This window comes from Equus przewalskii, chromosome 4, assembly GCF_037783145.1.
Source record: "Equus przewalskii isolate Varuska chromosome 4, EquPr2, whole genome shotgun sequence".
In the NCBI taxonomy this organism is placed as follows: Eukaryota; Metazoa; Chordata; class Mammalia; order Perissodactyla; family Equidae; genus Equus; species Equus przewalskii.
Genome location: NC_091834.1, coordinates 94440432 through 94462669, shown reverse-complemented (window position 1 = coordinate 94462669; position 22238 = coordinate 94440432). Strand labels below are relative to the sequence as shown.

Genomic DNA, 22238 nt, shown 5'->3' with positions numbered 1-22238 from the left:
TATGCATGTGACCCACAATTTCCTCTTCTGTCACTTTATTTACATTATCTCTTCTATCTTGAATTCACTTCCCATTCCTCCCATTTCTGTCAAAACCCTACTTATCTTTAATTCCAGACTGTCACCTTCTCCTTGATAGTAATCTCTGCTATTTTGTGATCCCCACAGTACTTCCTTTAGATCTTATGAAATTTTTATTTATATTCCAGTTATTTATTTACTTATCTCCTCTACTAGAATCTATGACAAGAAAAATATTTAGTTTAATTGTACATATCACCCAAAATGCTAAACTTTGTGACATTTGGCCCCATACTGAAGTGCTTTTTTATTCTTTCACCCTGTCTTCTTTTTCCATTATTTCTAAGTCTTTTATTCTCTCTTTGTTTCCCGTTACATGATTCCATTCAGCCTTAAATGCCACTCCTGGCTGCTGTGTATCACATAAAAAAAAAAAAAACCTCCTCTACCTGACTTCCAAGTTCTTCCGAAATCTGAATTCACCTTTTCTGTTCGGCCTCATTTCTTCCTACTCCAAGCAGGCAAGTCTCTTCACAAATCCAGGAGGTTATGTTCATTTCAGTTAGGGTAAGAAGCCAGATAAAAGGGACCAAATACTACAACAGGCTTGGTAAGGTAAATTGGTCGAACTGGGATTCCTTCCTACCTTAGCAGGCTTGCCATCCGGGCTGCTGCCCTTCTATGCCCTGACAGCTGGTCAAGCCACTGCTTTGTCCTTTCCTGGGGATTTCCTCATCCTTAACTACTTACCATACTGGACATCTCTCTTGCCTTCAACACAGTCTCTGGACTTCCTGACTAGTTTTGTTCCAATACTTTGCTCCATATTGCCATTCCTGGGCATTTTCTCTCCTCTAAGCTATTTATCTGGCTCTGGTTCCCTTCTCTGCCTTAACTTCCAGCATCCCCACCAGCCAAATCCATCACATCCACGGTTGAGCTCTCATCTGTCCTCCCTTTGCTGCCTTAGTTCTCTCTGAATCAGCATCTATGCCATTTCAGTCAATCCCAAAGTCTCAAGTTGTAAGGATTCCAACCTTCCACAGTTCCCATCTCTGTAGCTTTGCCCATGCTATGGGCTGGATTGTGTCCCCAAAAAAGATATGTTGAAGTCCTAGTCCTCATCACCTCAGAGTGTGATCTTATTTGGGAATAGGATTGTTGCAGATATAATTAGTTAAGATGAGATCATACTGGAGTAGAGTGGGCCCTTAATCCAATATGACCAGTGCCCTTATAAAAATGGGAAACTTGAATATACACACACACAGGGAGAATGCCATGTGGTGACGGAGGCAGAGACTGGAGTGATGAAGCTATAAGTCAAGGAACGCCAAGGATCGATGGTAGTCACCAAAAGCTAGGAAAGAGGCATAGAACAGATTCTTCCTCAGAGCCCTCAAAAGGAACAAACCCTGTCAACAACTTGATTTTGGACTTCTAGCCTCCAGAAGTATGAGAAAAAAAAACAGAAAAAAAAAAATGTCTTTTGGTATTAGGACCTTTAGACAAACCAAAAGAGTAACTCTCAAGAACATCACAGATTATTCCAGCCTATTAATAATAGGATGGCTACAGAGATAAATGTGGAAGTGCCCCATGCCAAGCATCACATGCCGCAAGCATCCTTTCTATATCTGATACAGATCTGCTATTTCATGTCATGGACTTCACTCAGAAGGCTGCATTTTGTTTTCATTCATTCTCAATGTGAAAAAGGACAGATATGGTGTGTGCAATGCATTTTATAATCATAATGTTCAGCTAATGATCAAGAAACACAGCCCTAAAGTAAATACTCAGATGGCTGCACAATCTTTAATCTGGTATTTATAACCTTCTTTCTTCCCAAACATGGCTCTAGAGACTTTGTCCTTATTTTAAATACTGTTTTACGCACATGGATGACTTTTTATTGTAGATCCTAGATAACCTTTTGGAATTGTGAGAAGAGAAAGACAGACAGAGGGCAAGAAACAGAGGCAGTAACAGAGTCAGAGAGGACTAGTAACTAAGTAGCGTTGCCAGATAAAAGACAAATACACTTTCAGTATAAGTAAGTTCCAAGTGTTGTATGGGATATACTTATACTAAAACTTCTTCATTGTTTATCTGAAATTGAAAGTTAAATGGGCAGCCTGTACTTCTATTTGCTGAATCTGTCAACCCAACGGAATTTTCCAGCTCTTCCTCTCCCAAAGCTACACTGTCATACAAGCATGGATACAGGATTAATTTTCCTGAGCCACCAATAGGTGCAATGCAAACAATTCTCTGGGAATTACAAATAGAAAAAAAGAAAACTATCCCATGGCATAAACTTTTAAATGAAAACAAGATCCACAACTCAAACCTTTGTTGGTGGCTGGTCAGGGATGCAGTTTATCCGTTCCAATTCATTCACCACTGGGCACTCTGCAGAAGCAGGGACGGTAGTTGTTGTCTCATGATCTGGGATAGCTGTCGAACTAGGATTGAGGGTAACTGTCGTCCCAGGATCTGGGGTCATTGTCGTCCCAGGATCTGGAATTATCCCAAAAGCAAACATAAAGGGACCACCAGACAGATTTAACATCACAGCTATTCAATATCTCCCTAGTTCTCAACATTCCAGTTACACGGACTCCACTACTGATTGGGTTCACTCTGATGTCCTTGAAATGTAAGCATCCACTTTATAAAGCCTCATTTTGTTCTTGCTGACTATGCTTATCTTTGTGTATACCTGCATCATCCCCTTCTACCACCAAGGCCCTCCTCTATCAGATAGTGCACACAAGGGCAAGGTGTTTGACTCCACCATTAGATTGGAAACTCACCCAGGTGGGAACCAAATCTACCTTCTCTAGTCCAGGGGTCAGAAAACTTTGGCCTGTGGGTCAAATCAGGTCACAGTATGGTTTTTAAATAAAGCATTGCTGGAACACAGCCACTTCCAGTTTTTTAATGTATTTTCTAGAGCTGCTTTTGAGCTATAAAGGCAGAATTAAGTAGTTAGGACAGAGACTGTATGGCCCACAAAATCTAAAGTATTAAGTATCTGGCCCTTTCCAGAAAATCTGCAGACTCTTCTTTGGTCCCTTACTTCCACCTCCAGTAGCTGGTTCACAATACGTTTACACATAGAACACATGCAGTATATGCTGTTGTCATGAATGTTGACACCCTAATCATAATAACCTCAGTTCTACTTGTTCAGCCAACAGGCAATCCCTCAACAATGAACGCTTATGACTGATGGCATTCTTATGTAAATGTAAAGCTTCATATGACAAAATAAAGGGAGGCCACCAACCTAGAAACTGGCAGCTAGAATCTACCCCAGGACTTTGAGATTTAAAAATCAGCAAAATAAAAAAGGCATGTTTATGGCATTCTAAAATGAGGAAGTGAGATTTCTTTAAGGCACTCTACAATAACTTAACAGCAACATTAAGACAAAACAATGAGGCTTTTAATAAGTTTTCTTTTCATTAGTGTTCCCAATCCAAAAGTGATAGATTAAAAGAACTCCATATTTGTGTCAGTTTCTACATAAGGGTTTTAGTTCCATCTTCAGAATCATAGAATTTTATGAGTTGAACAATCTTTGAGATTATTTAATGTAACTTGCCACAAAAGTAGAAAGCGCATGCCTGGAAATGAGGTAGGAGTGGCAGTTTTTCCTCTCGCCACAAGCTGCCCTTCACTGCCTGCTTCCCTTAGGGAGCTTCTCCTAGGTGATGCCCAGATAGGAAATCACAGATAACCCAGTATAATGCAGCCCTAGTTTAGAATAAAACAGTTCAACAAACTTTTAATAAATAACTCTGGTAGTTGTTACCCTTTTAAAGAACCAAACTTTGGCCTAAAATACTTTAATTGATTATATACTTATTTGACTGCCTTTCAAATAAGGGTACTGTTAATTGTTATTGTTAACAAAATTAGAATTATTCAATGAAATTGGGCAAATATATTTCCAGTGTCAATTGTGGAATCCTGCACTGTGTTAATTGGGAAACAAAAGTGTCAGAATTTGGGCCTGTAACAAATACCCATGGAGCTGCCACAGTTTTAGTTAGGCGTTCCCCAACACACACACAACCACCACACACAGGCGCACACACACACTCACAGGGATGAACATGAAAGCATCACCTCCCTGCCACTTCTGAAGTTTTTGCTCTGATAAGACAACATAGGGAAGGAGAGCACTAGAGTTCCTTGTTACCTTCTGATCCCAAAGAATCTCTAGCTGACAGCACAAATATAGGAATAGTGATGATAAATAACACAAGCAGAAGTGCGCTGAGCATAAGCTCCAAAGTAGTGAAATTTTTCCACTTCTTTCTTGCCATCTACAAAAAAGAGACAACAATTTTAGAGTTGAGTTTAATAAATACCCAGTAAGTTTTTTAATGGAAAATCTCAAATGTATACATGAGTGGAATGAATAATATAACAAACCCCCCCATATAACCATCATCAGAAGACATATAAAATCTAGGAGATTCTCTCTTTTTTGTGTGTTAACAGCCATTGGTGAGTATTTCTTAGATCCATTATTCCATTAGGAGTTGTGACATACTGATACCATAATTCTATCATTCTTTATTCATTTATTGGATGAAACATTCCTATAGAGAGGCACTTCCCTTCATCTATTATTTGGTTCATAAAGGCACAGTTCATGTAGGAAAGATAAGAGAAATGACAGCTATTAAAGCAGACACCACTGGGACTGTCAGTGTTACCCAGGACTCTGTGCAGGCTTCCTTAGTCTTCTACCAGGAAGGCACAGACCACATTTAAAGTCTTGTCCAGACACTGAGTTAACCACCATGCACAAGCTCAAATGAGGATTACGCCTCACACGCAGTCCTTTCTGGAAATCTTCCTCAGCACTTCCACTTTAGGACTCTGTCTTTTGCTAGGGACAATTCTGATGCTAGACTGAGGTGAGGCACTACCCTCCATCAGTAGCAAGTAACAAATTCCCCACCACTCACTCATGTCCTTTCCACAGTTGCCCCAGATACCACTGCATTTAGCAGCCCCCTCCTCTGACTCCTCTACTGTCATTCTTCAGAAAGCTTGTCCTTTGCATTCAGCATTCTGTATTCTCTCTCAAACATTAAATAAAATATATCCATTGGTCACTTGTACTAAATTCCCATAGCATTTTTTTTAGATAATGCTTACTGTCTCTGGAAGGGAAAACTTGACATTTCGTGCCATTGGCTTAGCTAAGTTGTGAGAACCCCAGGGATACCCTGTCTATTAACATAAAATAGCATCATCCTATGCTGATTGCATTCTGTATTCACATCTTTGAGATATGGGGATGGCCAGGCTAATTTTTCCATTGTACAGATGAAAGGACTGAGGTACTGTGTGCTTTAATGACACTCACCCAGAGCTGAGGATAAGTCAATAGGACAATTAAGGGTCCTGATTTCCACTTTAGGGATTCTCCTCCTGACCGCACTGCCTGTTAGGTAAGTGCACACTCTGCCTTTCACCTTTTGTGTGAGACATATATCTATGGACACAAATATAGCACTTCTCCAAAAGCATGAGAAAATATGTAGAGCCATACTATAATGCAGAAATCTGCCACTCAATAGGGAGTGAAGCCTACAGCAAGCTACAATCAATACAAAATGCCAGAATAGAGGGAGAAATTTCTCAAAGAGCTATATAAAATTTTATATAGAAGAAGTAAAACAAATCCATTGTCAAGTTGGGTGGTGTGTTGGAATGATCTCTAAAATGAGTTTCATGATCTAATTAGCTTCTTGTATCCCCTTAAGTTATAGGAGAGTTATCACTGTCAGTCTAAGAGCCTGCAATAGAGATTCCCTCCACTCTGTGGGCAGCTGGGCGGGGCCAGGCGGAGTCCAGGGCCAGTCTTCTGCTGAGTTGCCTCCTCTGGAAAACCAGATCTCTTTCAACTAGCTTAGTGATGCTAACATGGTTTTCTTTGTGCTCTATGAAGTGAAAAATGTTGGGAAGAGCTCCACAATGCCTCACTGGAAGCAACCTGGCGGGCGCTCTTAATGAGTATTTGTTGATTTGGGAGCAAGACTGAGCGGAAACACCAGCACAAGATTCCTTTGTGTCATATGTGCACTGCAGTGTCCACATTCCTCTTTCCCAAGAGGTAAGGGGAGGACGAAATGTAAAACAGTGTGCCTTCATCCCAGGAACCTCTCCAGTAACCACAGGAGTACAAGTGAAAAAGAAAGAAAAAAGAAAATTTAGATATAAAAAATAATATAAATCAGAGGGCAGATTTTTGTTTTATTTATTTTACAAAAGGATCCATGTCAAGATTTCTTTAAATTAATCATTTTTGAAGTATGAAGGAGAGGTACATCACTTTCTCCAGGGACTTTTTTTTTCAGAATATATAGCCACCTCCCTCTCCATATGACCTTGGCAACCATTGTTCAAAGAGTAATAGCCTTCACATGAGTTGTAACACTCAAAGAAAGAGTTGAAAACCATCTTTTTATAAATAGAATATACAGTAGTAAATGCACTTTCTAGAAAACAATAGTTTTCACAGCCCCTTTATAAGCCCAACCACAGCTGAACACTGGCCCACACCCCTCTCCTCCTCTCTCTACTCTCACACTCCTAGCTCAGGGCTTGGTGGTCTCTCTGGGCAGAACTGCCCCCAAAATTCCACCACAGACCTCCTTCCACAGGCTGATTGTGAGCTGAGATCATCGCTGCTCTGATATACCCAGCACAATGGGCCTGTCTGCTTTTCTTTTTCCATATTGTTACAGACTGTTTCATTTGGTACATCTTTATTAGAATGTCAATGGAAGTTTGGAAAGGAAAAAAGGTAAAATCCTGTGATCAGTCTGCCATCTTGAACCCGTCAATGTAGGTTTTAAAAGTTTCCCAAATGACTTTGATATTCAATTTCCCTCCACTGCTGTTTGAGAACCACTTTGGGAATTTTGAGTTCATCAGTGGATGTAATAATACTGTACAACATTATCCTATGGAGGGGTAGGTATAAATTGAGGACAGTGAAATAAGGAAGTAAGAGACATGTGTGGGCCCTTGTGAAAGTTTTCAACCCATCAAAGCGTCCCTCTCAACACCTCTAGTATATCAATGCACCCTCTCTAATCCCAGCTCATTTTTAACCAAGGATAAGTTTTCCTAAGGTTTTTTCCCCAAAGGTGTGTCTACTTCCTTAGGTTTATAACACCCCTTTTCTCCATCAAATTGTGAGCTCCCAGGGTATGAGAATTATGTCTGCTTCTTCCTCTTTATTGCCTTTCTAAGCACCTGTTGGCAGAATCTGCATAATCTATACATATTGACCAATAACGTTTTACACCCTGGTTGAATATTTGAAAAATACCCAAATATTTCCTAATTATAGTATATCATAAATATGTTTTAGAGGATAAAACAATGGTACCTTCCTTAAGTGAACATATAGCCCAATCCTGTTATTTCCTTCCACACAATCAAAGCAATGTATGGTAGAAAGAGTATTCTTTCTTGTGAATCAGAAGACCTGAATTTTATTCCCCATTCTGAAAACAACTAGCCAGATGACCTTGGGAAGTTTACTTAAGCTTTCCAATTCTCAGTTTCCTCACTTACAAATTAAAGAGATCGAACTAGAAGATCTATAAAATTCATACCAGCTTTTAATATGTCATTTTGGAGTGAGTCACACAAATTTCTTGCTTCTTTACTCCTCCCTTTCACAAAAGATGCCTGTGCTAAACATTTTATTAGTATTTTTGTGCTTCATCATATCTCTGAGTTCTTCTGCTCGGAACAAGAGCACGCTAAATTGAGCTGGGTTCCCAGCCCCGCCATTTTTTGCTGTGGTAGCCAAATGAATTTACTTCACATTCTTGAGCCTCAGTTTTCTTATCTAAAATGAAACTAATGATATCTATTAACAATAATAATTATCATCTTCTTCCTGTGAGAATCAAATAAAAGTACTTTAAATATTAAAGGATAAAATGGTGCTGGGTAAACTGGACAGCCACATGTAAAAGAATGAAAATTGACGATTCTTTTTCACCATTCACAAAAATAAACTCAAAATGGATCAAAGACCTAAAGATTAGACCTGAAACAATAAGTCTTCTAGAAGAGAATATAGGCAGTACACTCTTTGACATCAGTTTCAAAAGAATCTTCTCGGACACCATAACTCCTCAGATGAGGGAAACAATAGAAAGAATAAACAAATGGAACTTTATCAGACTAAAGAGCTTCTTCAAGTCAAGGGAAAACAGGATTGAAACAAAAAAACAATCCACCAGTTGGGAAAAAATATTTACAAGTTATTTATCCGGCAAAGGGTTAATCTCCATAATACATAAAGAACTCACACAGCTCAACAACAAAAAATCAAACAATCCGATCAAAAAATGGGCAGGAGACATGAACAGACATTTCTCCAAAGAAGATATATGGATGGCCAATAGACATATGAAAAGATGCTCATCATCACTAATCATCAGGGAAATGCAAATCAAAACTACACTAAGATATCACCTTATACCTGTTAGAGTGGCAAAAATATCCAAAACAAAAAGTGACAAATGTTGGAGAGGTTGTGGAGAAAAAGGAACCCTCATACACTGCTGGTGGGAATGCAAACTGGTGCAGCCATTATGGAAAACAGTATGGACATTTCTCAAAAAATTAAAAATAGAAATGCCCTATGACCCAGCCATCCGACTACTGGGTATATATCCAAAGAACTTGAAATCAGCAATTCCAAAAGTCCTATGCACCCCTAGGTTCATTGCAGCATTATTTACAACAGCCAAGACATGGAAGCAACCTAAGTGCCCATCAACTGATGACTGGATAAAGAAGATGTGGTATATATATAATGGAATACTACTCAGCCATAGAAAAAGACAAAATCGTCCCATTCACAACAACATAGATGGACCTTGAAGTATGTTAAGTGAAATAAGCCAGAGAGAGAAAGACGAACTCTGTATGACTCCACTCACAGGTGGAAGTTAAACATAGAGACAAAGTGAACTGATTGGTGGTCACCAGGGGAAAGGGGGGCTGGGGGCAGGGCTCAAAGGGTGAAGTGGTGCACCTACAACATGACTAATAATGTACAACTGAAATTTCACAAGGTTGTAAACTACCATAATATTAATAAAAAGTTTAAAAAAATACAGGACAAATGCCAACTTTTGCAGACTGCAAAAAAAAAAATATTAAAGGATAACGTATCATGATATTATTATTTACCATAGAGAGGATATTCATGGATCCTGGGTAAGAAACAGCACATCCCTAAGAAATCTATCAATCTCACTGTCCGTGAGCTTGGCACTGCACTTCACTCAGTGTTGTGAAGTGGCAATTGCACACGCCTGCCCACTGCCCTTGTGAACTTGTTCTGATACAACTTCTTATCCGCTAAGGGCTCTATGGCCCCATGTGTCAGGTGACTCACTCGTTATCTGAGACAAAAGTGCAGAGAACTGGGAAGAAACAGGAGGAGCCATGAGCTGCAGTCTTCCCCATACAAGGGCCACTTTCTCCACCAACCCACCCGCTGCTCCTCTCCCGGGCTGCCTTGTAAATCACGCTATCTTCACTCAAAAAGCATATCCCTCACTTCTTCCCTTAGGCCTTCATTCAAACCTCCTCAGCCTGGGAACCTTAAATCCTGAGCTCATCCTTAATGTTTGCTATTTCTCTGCAGCCTCATTCTCCACCCAATCAATGTGTCCTCACACAGCCTCCACATTCTCCTCAGACAAAAGCAGCCTTCCTCAGTCCTTTGCCCAAACATTAAATGCCAAGAGTATTTTCTTCTCATACACTGATGAGAAATTGCTGTTTGTCAATGTAATGTCCTTTTACTATGCAAAAGGAAATGGGGCTGTACCTTTCTCTGCAAGAATTTCCTTGTTTTTTCTAAAACAAATTACCCAACTCTAATCTTTCTTACCTGTCCTGTCCCCAGTACATCACATTCCCAAAGGCTTTATGAGATATCCCATAATATTAATCTTGCATGTAAAATCCCATATAATTAATAACTTTTCATTCCTGGTATAAGTAAATTAACTAGTGACGTAAAGAGTGGACTAACGTTCACTGGCAAGCAGAGGAGTTATCAGAATGCCTATTGAAGTGACCATGCCTCCTTTCCCTTGGTGGTTGCTAATAGCTGTGAGATGGGAGATTGTTCTTTATACTAATATTTATAATTTTTCCAAATGTTTATTAGCACACTGTGTTAGACAGTAGTAAGAAATAGGCACCCACACATTGCTAGTCAAACTGTAAACACCATACGCTCAATTAAGATTTGACAAAAACTATTAAAGTTACTTACACCCATAATCTGGAATTCCATTTACAGAAATTTAGCCCATAAATATACTTGCACGTGTGGGAAGCAAATATATGTACAGATAAAGGTTTTTCATTGTAGCATGACATACAACAGAAAAAGACTGAGACTAATGTGGATATCCATAGAGAGAGAACTGAGTAAAATGTGAAATAAAATAAAATTCAATATTATCCAAAATCATATGGTAGTTTTGAAAAACAGAAAAAAGCCCACAAATTCTTTGATACTCCTCCTTTCAAGAGGTGGAGCCAAGCCCCCATCCCTCACCCCTTGAGAGTGAGCTGGTTTAGTGACTCACTTCGAACAAATGGAATACAGCAGAGGCGATGGTGTGTGACTCCCAAGACCAGGTGAGGAAGGCATTACAGCTTCTTCCTTCCATGGTCTATTGGATCACTTCCTTATTCTTTTTCTTGGATCATGTCTCGGAGAAGCCAGCTGCTATGTCGTAATGACACTCAAGCAGGCCTATGGAAATGTCCAATAGCCAGGAAGGAACTGAGGTCTTTTGCCAACAGCCATGTGAGTGAGGCATCTCAGAAGCAGATCCACCGGCCCAAGGCAAGCCTTCACGTGACTGCAGTTCCAGGCAGCATCTTGGCTGAAATCTCCTGAGAGAGAGACCTTGCACCAGAACCACCCAGCTAAGCTGCTCTCACATTCCTTACCCATAGAAACTGTGAGACCATAAATGTGTATTGTTTCAAGCTGTTAAATTTGGGGGTAAATTGTTACACAGCAATAGGTAATTAATACACATTGGTAAATATGACTCAAATAAAATATCATTTGCATTTTCAAAAAATCTGTTTGCCTCTTATCAGAAGTCCTTTCACATCATACATTAAAATATGGTTACCTGGTCTGTGGAATAATAATAATTACTTTCTAGCTACAGAAGAGAAACATTTCCTTAAACCTTAAGAAAAAAAAACCCTAATCAGCATCATCTGATTGACCTTACTTACTGAATTACGAAGATCTTGATAGTGAAAGCTAAACTTTCAATCAGGAATGCAATTTAGGAAAACTCAAGATCAAGAAAAATGGCAGAAGGCAAATAGAATAGGAAATAATTTAAATAGCTTTAACTGCATTTAAAAGAAAAAATGTTTTAAGAAACTGCTACTTGGCAGTTGTCATCAATCCTTGAATATTCTATTTCATATGCCAAACAAAAACTGTGCAATTTTAATGATAATGATAATAATAGCTAATAATGATTGAGCAAATGTGCTAAAAGGTTTACATAATTTGTCACATGCAATCTTCATAATGACCCCAAGATAGTTACTGCTACTAGCCCCACTTCCAGACGAGGAAATCAAGCTTCAGCAAGGTCAAATAACCTGCCTGATCTCACACAGCTGATAAGGAGCAAAGCAACAATTTGGACACCTGCCCTTTGGACTCCACAGCCAGAACTTTTACTCACTACTCTATATTCTACGCTATAATGCCCCATATTGTACACTACTTTACGCTTTTTGTGAGATTAAGGTTTTATCAAATAGTATCTAGGTCATTAACCAAGTACTTAGAATGTGCATGGCACTAGGAGAAGTGCTTACATGCCTTATTTCATTTCGTCCTCACAACCACCCTACAAGCAGGGACTGCTATTATTCCCATTTTACAAATAACCTAACGGAGCCTGACAGAGGCTGGGTTGCCCAAGGTCCAGACCTCAGAGCCAGGCTTCAAGCCAGGCAATCTGAATCCAAAGCCACCTTCCACAAAGTGACGCAAAGGCATGAATAATCAACGTTTCTAAACTAAGAGGAGGTAGGATATGTGGGAGATGCCTGTGTCCTTCCAAAGACAACCATGGGGTTAGAAGGCTTATGGGAATAAAAGGAAACAACCCAGCAACATTTCAGTCTCCATGGCACCTGGAGGATTTTAGAGTGGTTTCTAAGCACCTGTAGTAGTTAATTGACTTCCAGTTTGTGGTCCACAGCACTGTTTTAAAGTCTTCATGAGACCAAGGAGAAGGAGCTGTGGATGCACTTTCTTCTCAGGTTTATTCATCACCTAGTTATCAATGCTGTGTCTCTGGAGGAACAGGACTGCAGATCTGATTTTTCACTCATTAATTATTTATGAAACTCTTACGATATGCCAAGCATTCTTTCAGGAGCTGGTTACACAACAAACAAAACAGATAAAAACTCCTGTCCTCATGGGAATTACATTCCCGTGTGTAGGAAAAAGAGACAATAAACAAACTAAACAAATATACAGCAGGTTAGACTGTGATAAGAGCTATGGAGAAAGGAGACGACGAATGTGGAGGTAAGGGGTTGCAATTTCAATTAGCCTGGTTAGGAAAAATATTATTATCATACATATTATTATCATACATAAATTGTACAGACTCCAACAGTAATTTTTTCCTCTTAAATTAAAATGATTATATGAATAACTTCCAACGCTCATTTTCCTGATACTGTTATAATTATTTAGGGAAGTAGATAGACAAACCATGTGGGGGCCCAAATTATTGAAATGGCGATCTAAACTAATTTGGAAAAACTGGATAATCAAACTTTCATCTTTTCCGAATTATAGCCAGCATCTGATTTGCATATGGCAAACTAACCCTTTCTTTTAAAAATCCTTTGATAACACAGGCAAGAAATTGAGTGGAAAAGAGAGAGTTAGTTTTACAGAGACTGAGACTAACTTGCAAAGAGGACCCCAGCGAGCCGTCGATGTTCCTCAAAAGTCCTGGGCAAATTTATTGGGTTGGTCCGTTGTCTCCCAGCTACTTAGAGAATGGGAAGGAAAAAAAATGGCTAATGGCCTTTTTTTCCCAAGTCTGGTCCCATCCAAAGTACAGAGATCTAAAAGCCAGCTCTTACCCTACTCAGCTGTGTGACCTTGGAAAACCTGCTTAACCTCTCTGAGCTTGTTTCCCCCCGAACCACATGGAGATCGTCTCTGGAAGACAGCTATGAACTACTGTGACCCTAGCACCAGAGCATGAAAGGCTTATCTTCCTCATCACATTCCACAGTTATCTCCTGAACCAATTTTAAGCGGGAAATTTCTTCTTCTAAGTCCATCTACTCCCTAGCATTCCATGCTTACAGGGCAGTTTGTAAAGTAACACTGTTTCACACAGCGACACTGGGGCCATAGACAGTTTTGAGAGCAGGAGGTCCCTTTAGCACACAAAAGCCACTGTCCAGACATATATCAGGAACCCACTGGCAACCTTTTCTAGAGAGACCCAAGAGATGGATCCTGGCCTCCCTCTCTTTCCCGTTGTAGCTCTTCTTTCCCACCTCAGAGGCCAGTCAGAAAAGAAACGCCCACACGTGTCTAGCTGGACGCTGGCAATCGTGAGGACCCACCCCTTTGTGATTTTCGGTTTTACTAGAAAGGAGCCAGCAACAATCCTCTTCCTTCCCCCTTCCCCTCGGCACTTCCATTCTGTCCACACATGACTGCCAGTCCAGATACTGGGTCTTTCCCTCCATAACCCCCTTCCAGACTCCACGTAAGTCTCTCACACTCCCCACTGCACACTGACACCTGCACACATGCCAATGCTTCACACACACCCTTAGACTCTTCCCTATAATAATTCATAGATTTCTCAGTTTCCTGACTGTGATGGGTTCTCTAATTAGCACTTCGCAGTCCCAACTCCACACCCTTTTAGAAGGAATGTCTCAAAATGCTCTAGTTTAACTTGAAATTCTAACTCCTTTCCTTCATCTCCCCCACCCCATCTCCCAAGGCAGAATTTCTACTGGCCACCTCACCCAGAATACTAAGTCATTCATCACACCACACCGAGAAACGCAAACACACAGGTTTACCCACAGTAGGGCTTGTAGATTCAGGCTCCGTCCAGAAGAACGTGCACACACACACAGACACATACACCAAGAAGAAAGATAAATGAATTGAATTTTGTTTTACGTGTGTGTATGTGTATAATTTCATGGTTTGCTGTGGATGTTGACTTTTGTCTGTGTTTAACAAAATAACAAGGGTATTTTGACTAAAGAGGATGAGCACAAGTCCATGCACACTTGCATGCACACATGTACGTATAGCTGTAAGTGAGCGCACAGTTTACAAACGTACCTCCCTTCCTCAGTGGCGGCGGCTGCTCCCGCTCTCTCTGAAGGATGGCCTGGCAATAAAAGCAGAGGAGCATAGTCCACAGAAAGCAGTCACAGCCCTAGTAACTGGTTACTGTGTCAGTGTTAATGGATTGCAAATGCAAATCACTGCCCAGTTTTCATTCTCAGGATCAGATTTGCTGGTTAATTAGTAATCATTGTCTTCCTTTGAGGAGAACATCCCCGAGACCCTGGAGCAAGAAGCGACCACCCTGACCCCTTGTAAAGTCTCCAGGGCTGAAGGTTTATTCAGCAATGAGGACACTCAAAGGGCCTGTGAAAAAGCAGAGACTGACTCAATGTGTACACAATAAAGTGCAGAAAATAAACAACCCCTTATCCCAGAAGAGACCTCTCTCTGCCAGCAACCTCTAATCACTCAGGAACCCGCTGACATTTAGTAGCGCAATCTGCTGATTTGAGTTTGAAGGAAATAGTTTTGAAAATGTTTTCAAAATAGTTTTCTTCTTTTCTTCCCTCCAGAAGAGGTGTCCTTAAGCTTTTTTGTGCTATGAAGGCCCTTTGGCAGTTTGATGCCTGCTGTGGACCTCTTTTAGATTTACATTTTAAATGCATGAGATAAAATATTTAAGGATACAAAGGAAACCAATACCACTGAATTATAGTTACCAGAATATTTGTTTAATTGAGATATAGTAATGCATGTGCTTCTTTAATGATACGTTAACTAAGAAAACCAGCGGCAAGTCTAATAGCCATTGCAATTTCAAAATACTGTGAACAGTATTTTGAGATTATCTTCAAAATATGAGATAAAAGTAACTGTAACATCTCTTGGAACCAAAGTCTTTGGACCTGCTAACACTACTGCGGTTTGTGGCCTAACTTGATAATGAAAAGACATGTTAAATTTCAGTCAGATTTTAGCAAGGAAAAAAATACCTAAATATTTCCCCCTTCCAAGTTCACCTGCTCTCTGAGTTACATCCACAGCTCCCAGTGCAGACCTGGCTCATGGCTAGGCAGACTCTCTCTGAGGCTGGGCGCTGTCCTCACCTGTGACCCCTCCAGATGACCCCAGTGATCCGTGAACTGCTGTTGCCCAAGGAAATAAGAACCGAAATTGAGGACAAGCGTTTAGAAGATTTTATTGCAACTAGACAGTAATTTTATGTCCATTAACTCTCATAATTAACAAACAGAGCTTGTATTTTTATATATCTAGCTCTTAATTTTATTTTTTTAGTAATTTATTTTCATTTTAAACTTACAAAAGCCTCTGTTTGTGACATATTAGAAATTAAAAAAACAAAAACAACGTCTTCTCTTTAGCACAGAGAGTTTAAAAAGCCCTGCTCAACACTGTTACTGCCAGACATCTGCTTTTACGGGCCAGTGAAAATTCAGGAAAAATGCAGGCCCAGGGACCACTGCATGTGTCCCCTGGAAAAACCAAACAATAGCCACCATCTATTATCACTGTCATTCCATAGTGGATGTAGACTCTCAAAAGAGAATCAATTTATCTTTTTGAAAAGTTCACTTCCTTGTCCTTATTTTTCTCGTTTCACCACCGGTGACCACCAGTGAAATGTCTCAGGAGCCATCAGAGTCTGCAGACCAGATATTGGGAACCAGTGATCTACTGCATTTCTTTGGCATCATGAAGTCAAAGAATTCGGAGCTAAAAGAGGAAGGAAAGGAAAACTGGCGTGCATGGAGGCCTGTGGGCACCAAGGCCTTCCGCTTACATGACCTCCCTCAGAGCCACAGCGGCCCAGCAGCAGCAGAGGTTTGAACGGCAGTCTGAATGCTCACCCACTGAGCGTCAGGGCAGGTGAACTGTTTGCTATTGACCCTAAAGAGCTTTAAAGATCACGAAATATGGCCCACTCATTTTACAGATGCGGAAGCTCGGCCCAGGGATTTTGTGAGGTTCGCGTAGGGTAGTGACTAAAAGCCCAGGTCTGATTACCAGCTGGGGAAGCACAGCCAAGCAGGCCTCTGTTTCCTTAACTCAAACAAAGATAGAACTGTTACCTATCCAATCAAATTATAAAGGTTGAACAATATAATACAAGTAAAAGACTTGGTGTCACACAATAACTGCTTGATAAATGCCAGTTACAATTATTGTGATTATCATGCACCTGCCACATCTGTGACTGAAGCCCACACTCCGGACTCCCGACCAAGGCTCCTTTGTGCCAATATCTCCTTCTCTCCTAAATCAGGGTCCTCATTAACGTTTAGAAAAGAAAAACGATTGACCACCTACTTTGACCAGGCCCCATACTACATATTGACATCTATGACGTAGCCTGACTGTGGCAATTGAAAAATTTAGCCCCTGGATTAAAAAAGGAGATGATTCAGGTGAGACCGAGGTGCAAGGACGGTGAGGCCCAGAATGGTTTGCTGTTCGGTGCCTTACCTGGGCCTGATGTCAGGAAAACATCTGTTTGGGAGCCGTGGAGACCAGGCAAATGTGAGAAGGAGTAACGTGATGACAAGACCTCCTCCCCATTCCCCAGACACCGCCCTTCCCCAGACCTGCACAACCCATGGCTGGATCAGGCATCAGGTCCCGGGCTGCCTCTCTTCTTCCAACTCCCGAAACCACAACAATAACCACTTGCTAACGCCAAGTCAATTCAACCTCTAGTTACTATACGTGCACTATAAACAAGGTGCTATCAGAATAGAAATAACAGCAACATTTCTGCAATGCTTACTATCGCCTATGCGTTATGTTAAATGATTCACAGGCATAATTTCATTTCCTCCACATAACTACACTATGAGGCAGATATTTATCCCAGTGTTACAGATGAGAAGTCTGAGGCGCAAAGAGCAACTTGCCCAAGGTTATGTAATTAATAAGAGGTGAAACCAGAATGCAAAGCCAGGGAGTCTGGTCTAGCCTTTACTCAAACACAAATATGAGTGACACTCCAAAATCTCACAGCCAGGAGAATGTACGAAGTTAAATGGTTATGATACAAAAGAGAAAGCACTAACAAATATTACTGGAAACAGAACACACACAAGTGGATGTAACAGGAAAGAAACCAAAGGCGTAGATAGATGGGAGTGGAAGGAAAGGAGAGAAGGAGAGACATTTGGGGGCAGGGATCAGCATCAGCAAGGCACAGAGGTAAGAAAGAACAGGACCTGATCTGGAAACTGCAGCAAAAAGATACAGACAGGGAAGACACTTGTGGGAAATTCAGGAATACTGTGGGAAAAGCACGCTGGAGCCACATCGTGTATCGTGTTAGCAAGAAGACTTCCACCGGAAACAGGGACTCATCACAGGTAAGGCACTGCCCAGAGCTGTCATAAGCATGAAATAGATAGCTCTCTGCCTAGCACTGAAAATGCTGGATTATCTGTCACTTTGGTCTTCATTCCGAACATTACTTCTCATACCTCCAAACAGAACAAGTACATATCCTTAGGGAACTCTGGAATCTGTGCAAACTGCCTATCCGTCAGTAACATAAAAGTATGGAAGTCTTCCACCCTGAGACCCTCCATGGGCATCCCCTAAAGACCAACAGTGAATCACATTGTCTAATGAGTGAGGATACTCTCCCTGTGCCAACCTTCCCTAAACAACACTGATTCAAGCTTCTGTTCTAAAGCCTAAAATAGTCATGGTCTATTCTTCAGGATAAATTTCAAACTCTCTTTCTTTCTTTATGGCCCTCTTTATCATTCTTGACTCTACTTTTCCAATGTTTTTTCACTGTTCACCAGTCAACTTGGCTCATTGCTGCTTCTGCATATTTGCTTAAGGGCAGCCCTCCACCAGAAGCGTCTATGTTCTCTGTTTCCCTATGTGAACTCCTCTCCTATTGCAAAGCCAAATTCACTTTGTCGTGAAGTTTCTCCAAACGCTCAATTCATGTTGATGTTTCCTCTTTCCTGAACTACTGGAGTAATAGTACATTCCAGAATACGTTGTTCTATTTCACAGGTGTACATAGCCCAAAGTGCTCAGAGGAATGCGGGCCCTTCATCAAGTCCCTGCTGACTAGTTCCTTCACAGTCTCCATCAAAGCCAGACCCACCGGAGAAGCTTATTCTGACCACCGAGCTTGGAAGGGACAGCTGAGCACCAGTGTGTGTTCTCCATGCTACTAGCATTGAACATGTGTTAAGCGATTCTCCATTCCTGAAATAAAATCTTTACACAAATAAGATACTCATCTGTCTAGATTTTACCAGCAGTACACTATGGATAGATCAGATGACTAAAAGTATCCCTAATAGTCTATTCATCTGAAACGGTTGAATAGAACATTGAAATCAAGATAAATCATAAATCATTGCTTGGAGTTAAATCTTCAGATGGTGGTTTAATGGTGAAGGGGGTTTAATGGCGAATGGAGGGACCCACAGGGTTTCATAGAAAGGGTACGGGATTTGGAATCAAACCAGCCTGGGCTTGAATATCAGATTCTCTACTTACTTGCTACAGACCTTGGGCAGTCATTTAAATTTTTTGAAACTCAGTTGCCTTCTCTGTAAATGAGGAGTGATAATATGCATGACATCATATTATTTTGAGCCTAAGCTGAAATAATAAGTACCTGACATCCAATGTCAGCTTCCTAGTCCATCGTTAACTCGTGTTTTCTGAAAATAAAGTCAAATAAAATACAGCAAGCAGTATCATTAGCTTAAATTCTGTTAAGAATTCCTCCTCCATTTCATCAACCCCGAGGAACAGCCTCACTAGATTGGGCTGGAGAAGGTGGTCTCTTCCATCCACGAACCACTGATGGACAAGCAGAGAGCACCCGGGCCCCCCACACTGAACTGATTCCACAGGCCATTGGAGGAAAGCCAGGCCTAGCTCATTAGTTTGTTCTACACTCTCTCTTCCTCTCTCTTCCTCTCTCTTCCTCTCTCCCTCTCCACCCTCTTTCTCTCCCTCTCTCTTTCTCACACACACACACTACATCACAGCACACTACTCATACTCACAAGCACATGCCGTCCACACCCCTTCCTCTCACAAATCATCTCTCAGAGTCTCCATAGCTTGTAAACTTTAAATTGTACCTCTTTGCTTTTCTTGCAGCCGAGTTGATTTTCCTTCCTTTGCCCCAAATGTAAGCTCTTCACAACAGAGGCTACCTGGAAAGGGAGAAATGGTGTTCTTCGGGGTAAGAGTAATTTCTCTGCCCAGAAATGCTCAGAGGAAGGTGAGAGTAGAAGCGACTTATACTGAGCATTACAGCATTTCCTTTCCTTGTGAAATATCTATTATTCTGCGTTTTACACTGCTTTCCACCCATTCCTATCTCTTACTCCCACAGTCAGGTACGTGTGCACACAGGTGTGAGTCCAAGGACAGAGTTACTAGGAATAATACATACCTAGTATTCATGTTAGTTATAAAACTTTGCATTTGTATAACACCTTGCAGTTTTCAGAGCACTATAATCTATATTATCTCTTTAATCACAACAACCCTATGAGATAGGGCACATTTTTTTTTTTATTTAATTTGTTTGTTTTTTGTGTTGGGAAGATTGGCCCTGAGCTAATATCTGTTGCCAATCTTCCTCTTTTTGCTTGAGGAAGATTGTAGCTGAGCTAACATTTTGTGCCAATCTTCCTCTATCTTATGTGGGATGCCGCCACAGTGTGGCTTGAGGAGCAGTGCCTGGTCCACGCCCAGGATCCACACCTGGGAACCCTGGGCTGCCGAAGTGGAGCATGCAAACTTAAATACTACATGACCAGGCCAGCCCCTGGGGCAGGTATTTTTAATCTCCATGTATAAATGAGGAAGCAGAAACTAAAGAAAACGACTTGTTAAAGGCCACTCAAATAACGGCAGGGTTGAACTTGCACTAACTTAATTGCAATCTAGTAATCCAATGTTCATAAAGTCTGAAGTCAGAAAATTGCTTTTGCAGACTAGATACTTGTTCATTCATTAAAAGTTTTCAAAGTTCACTCTCCACCATGTCTCCCAAAGTGGGAATCCTCAGATCCTATCAGTTACCAAATTCTACCATCCTTACCTCACAGATGGCTACTTCTCTTTAAGCCCAAATCTCATACTAGAGATTCCTATCATCTCCTCCATGGCTCCCCTCCCTTCACCCAGAGAGCACCTGCCCACCCCTAACCCACTGGTCACTGCTGATTGGACCAGCACTGGACAGTTGACCCAATCTGGTCCAGTTGGATCCTCCCTCCCAGAAATTACGATTTGAGACACAGAGTCTAAATCATATTGCATTGGGCCTGTGAGATCATGTCATGTTATTGAGAGGCAGAAATTACAGAGTTTTACTGAAAATACTTGTTTACTCAAAAGAGAATGGAATAGACATGTAGAAAGTAGCAAAAATAAGAGATCATTCAAACCCAAAGAAGGAAAATCAGAGAGCCTAGCTACCAGGATTTTTCCTTTTTCTGTGAAGGCCAATGTACAAGTGAATTGCATGTGATTCTCCCGCTTCTTCAACAAAATACTACCTCTACTATTACTACCATCACCACTTCTACTGCTAACCACCACCGCGACCACCACCACCACCACCATCATCATCATCTTCATCACCCTTTCTTCCAGCCAGTTTCTGTGAGTCTCTCTGCCTGGCAACCAAATAGTTCCTGCCTGCCCCACTCTGACAGGTTCTCATTATCTCCCTTTGTCCAGTGTAAATATATTCACCAAAAATCTCTAACCACCCCAGTGGAAGCTACAGGCAACACATATTATCCTCCTATTATCTGTGCTTTGCTGGCTTTTACAACCACTGGCAATTGTAGGACCTTCAAATCCCCACGAAGTCTCTCTGAATCGTTTGGCATCCCCATATAATTGTATTTTTTTAGATCAGGATACACATAACCTAGGGGTATGTGGTGACATACCAAGAGGTACATAACACATGTTCTTGGAAGTTCAACTTTAATCAAAGATCACTGGAGAAGAATAAGTAACTTGAATTAATGTTTTGAATTATGAGAAGTGTGGCAGTATAATATGCAAATTTACATGATTTATTTCATATTTTTCAACATAAAATAGAATTTTACAAAAATTTTCCCTTGTGATGAGCCCCTGGTAAGTACGCTTCCCCCTAGACCCACGCCCCAGGGGAAAAAAATGTAAAACGAATGCCATAGAAAATGTCTTAAAGGCACCAGCAATGTCTTATAGCCATGCACAGGCTCTATCTATCATTGCCCTCTGCTCTGGCTCAGCCTCTCTCCCCTACATACTCCCCTCTCTGTTCTGCTCTCTGGGAACCACCATGCTTGCACTATCTCCCCAGTCTCTGCCAGACAGAGGATCCTCAAAGTGTCAGTGTTGCACAGTGTTCTCTGACTGTTCTATGTTAGAGAGAAACAGAACAGGGCTGACTATCATCCAATGTCTTACAGCTTTATCAGCTTTTACTTAAAACCTTGTCTTCTTTAATTCATATTAGTGAGCAAAATGAAGCCTAAAAATGGGTCCAAAGCTCCCTCTAACAGAATTCCTACTCACAGGTCCCTGCTGAGGGAAATGATCTTATATATGTCCCTAATCACAAGATTCCATGTTGATATCAAAGCTGACTGGACAAGGGATGGTCATCTCACCCAAAGACAGGCAATCTTTCAATTGGCTGGCATCTTAAGAAGTAGCTTGCTGTGTGATCACTAGACAACCTGGATTCTCTTTCTGAATGTAAAACACAGAAAGAACTAGTAGCAAGATCAAT

The 22238-nt window shown here is 40.9% G+C and overlaps 1 protein-coding gene across 4 annotated transcripts in view; it reads right to left on the bottom strand.

The window, feature by feature from the left end:
- Nucleotides 1–19704, bottom strand: part of LOC103558279 (maltase-glucoamylase) — a 186877-nt gene extending 167173 nt beyond the window's left edge. Inside the window, exons 1-4 of one of the 4 annotated variants that reach the window (XM_070618011.1) lie at nucleotides 19570–19704; nucleotides 19095–19140; nucleotides 4235–4361; nucleotides 2375–2544 (exon numbers count right to left, since the gene is read on the bottom strand). In XM_070618011.1, coding sequence (XP_070474112.1) covers nucleotides 2375–2544; nucleotides 4235–4361 — 297 coding nt within the window. In that variant the 5' untranslated portion in view covers nucleotides 19095–19140; nucleotides 19570–19704. Of the gene's footprint in view, nucleotides 1–2374; nucleotides 2545–4234; nucleotides 4362–14497; nucleotides 14822–19094; nucleotides 19141–19569 lie in introns of those variants that run through there. The other 3 variants (XM_070618012.1, XM_070618010.1, XM_070618013.1) reach the window with 3 other exon arrangements.
- Nucleotides 19705–22238: the final 2534 nt, after the last annotated feature.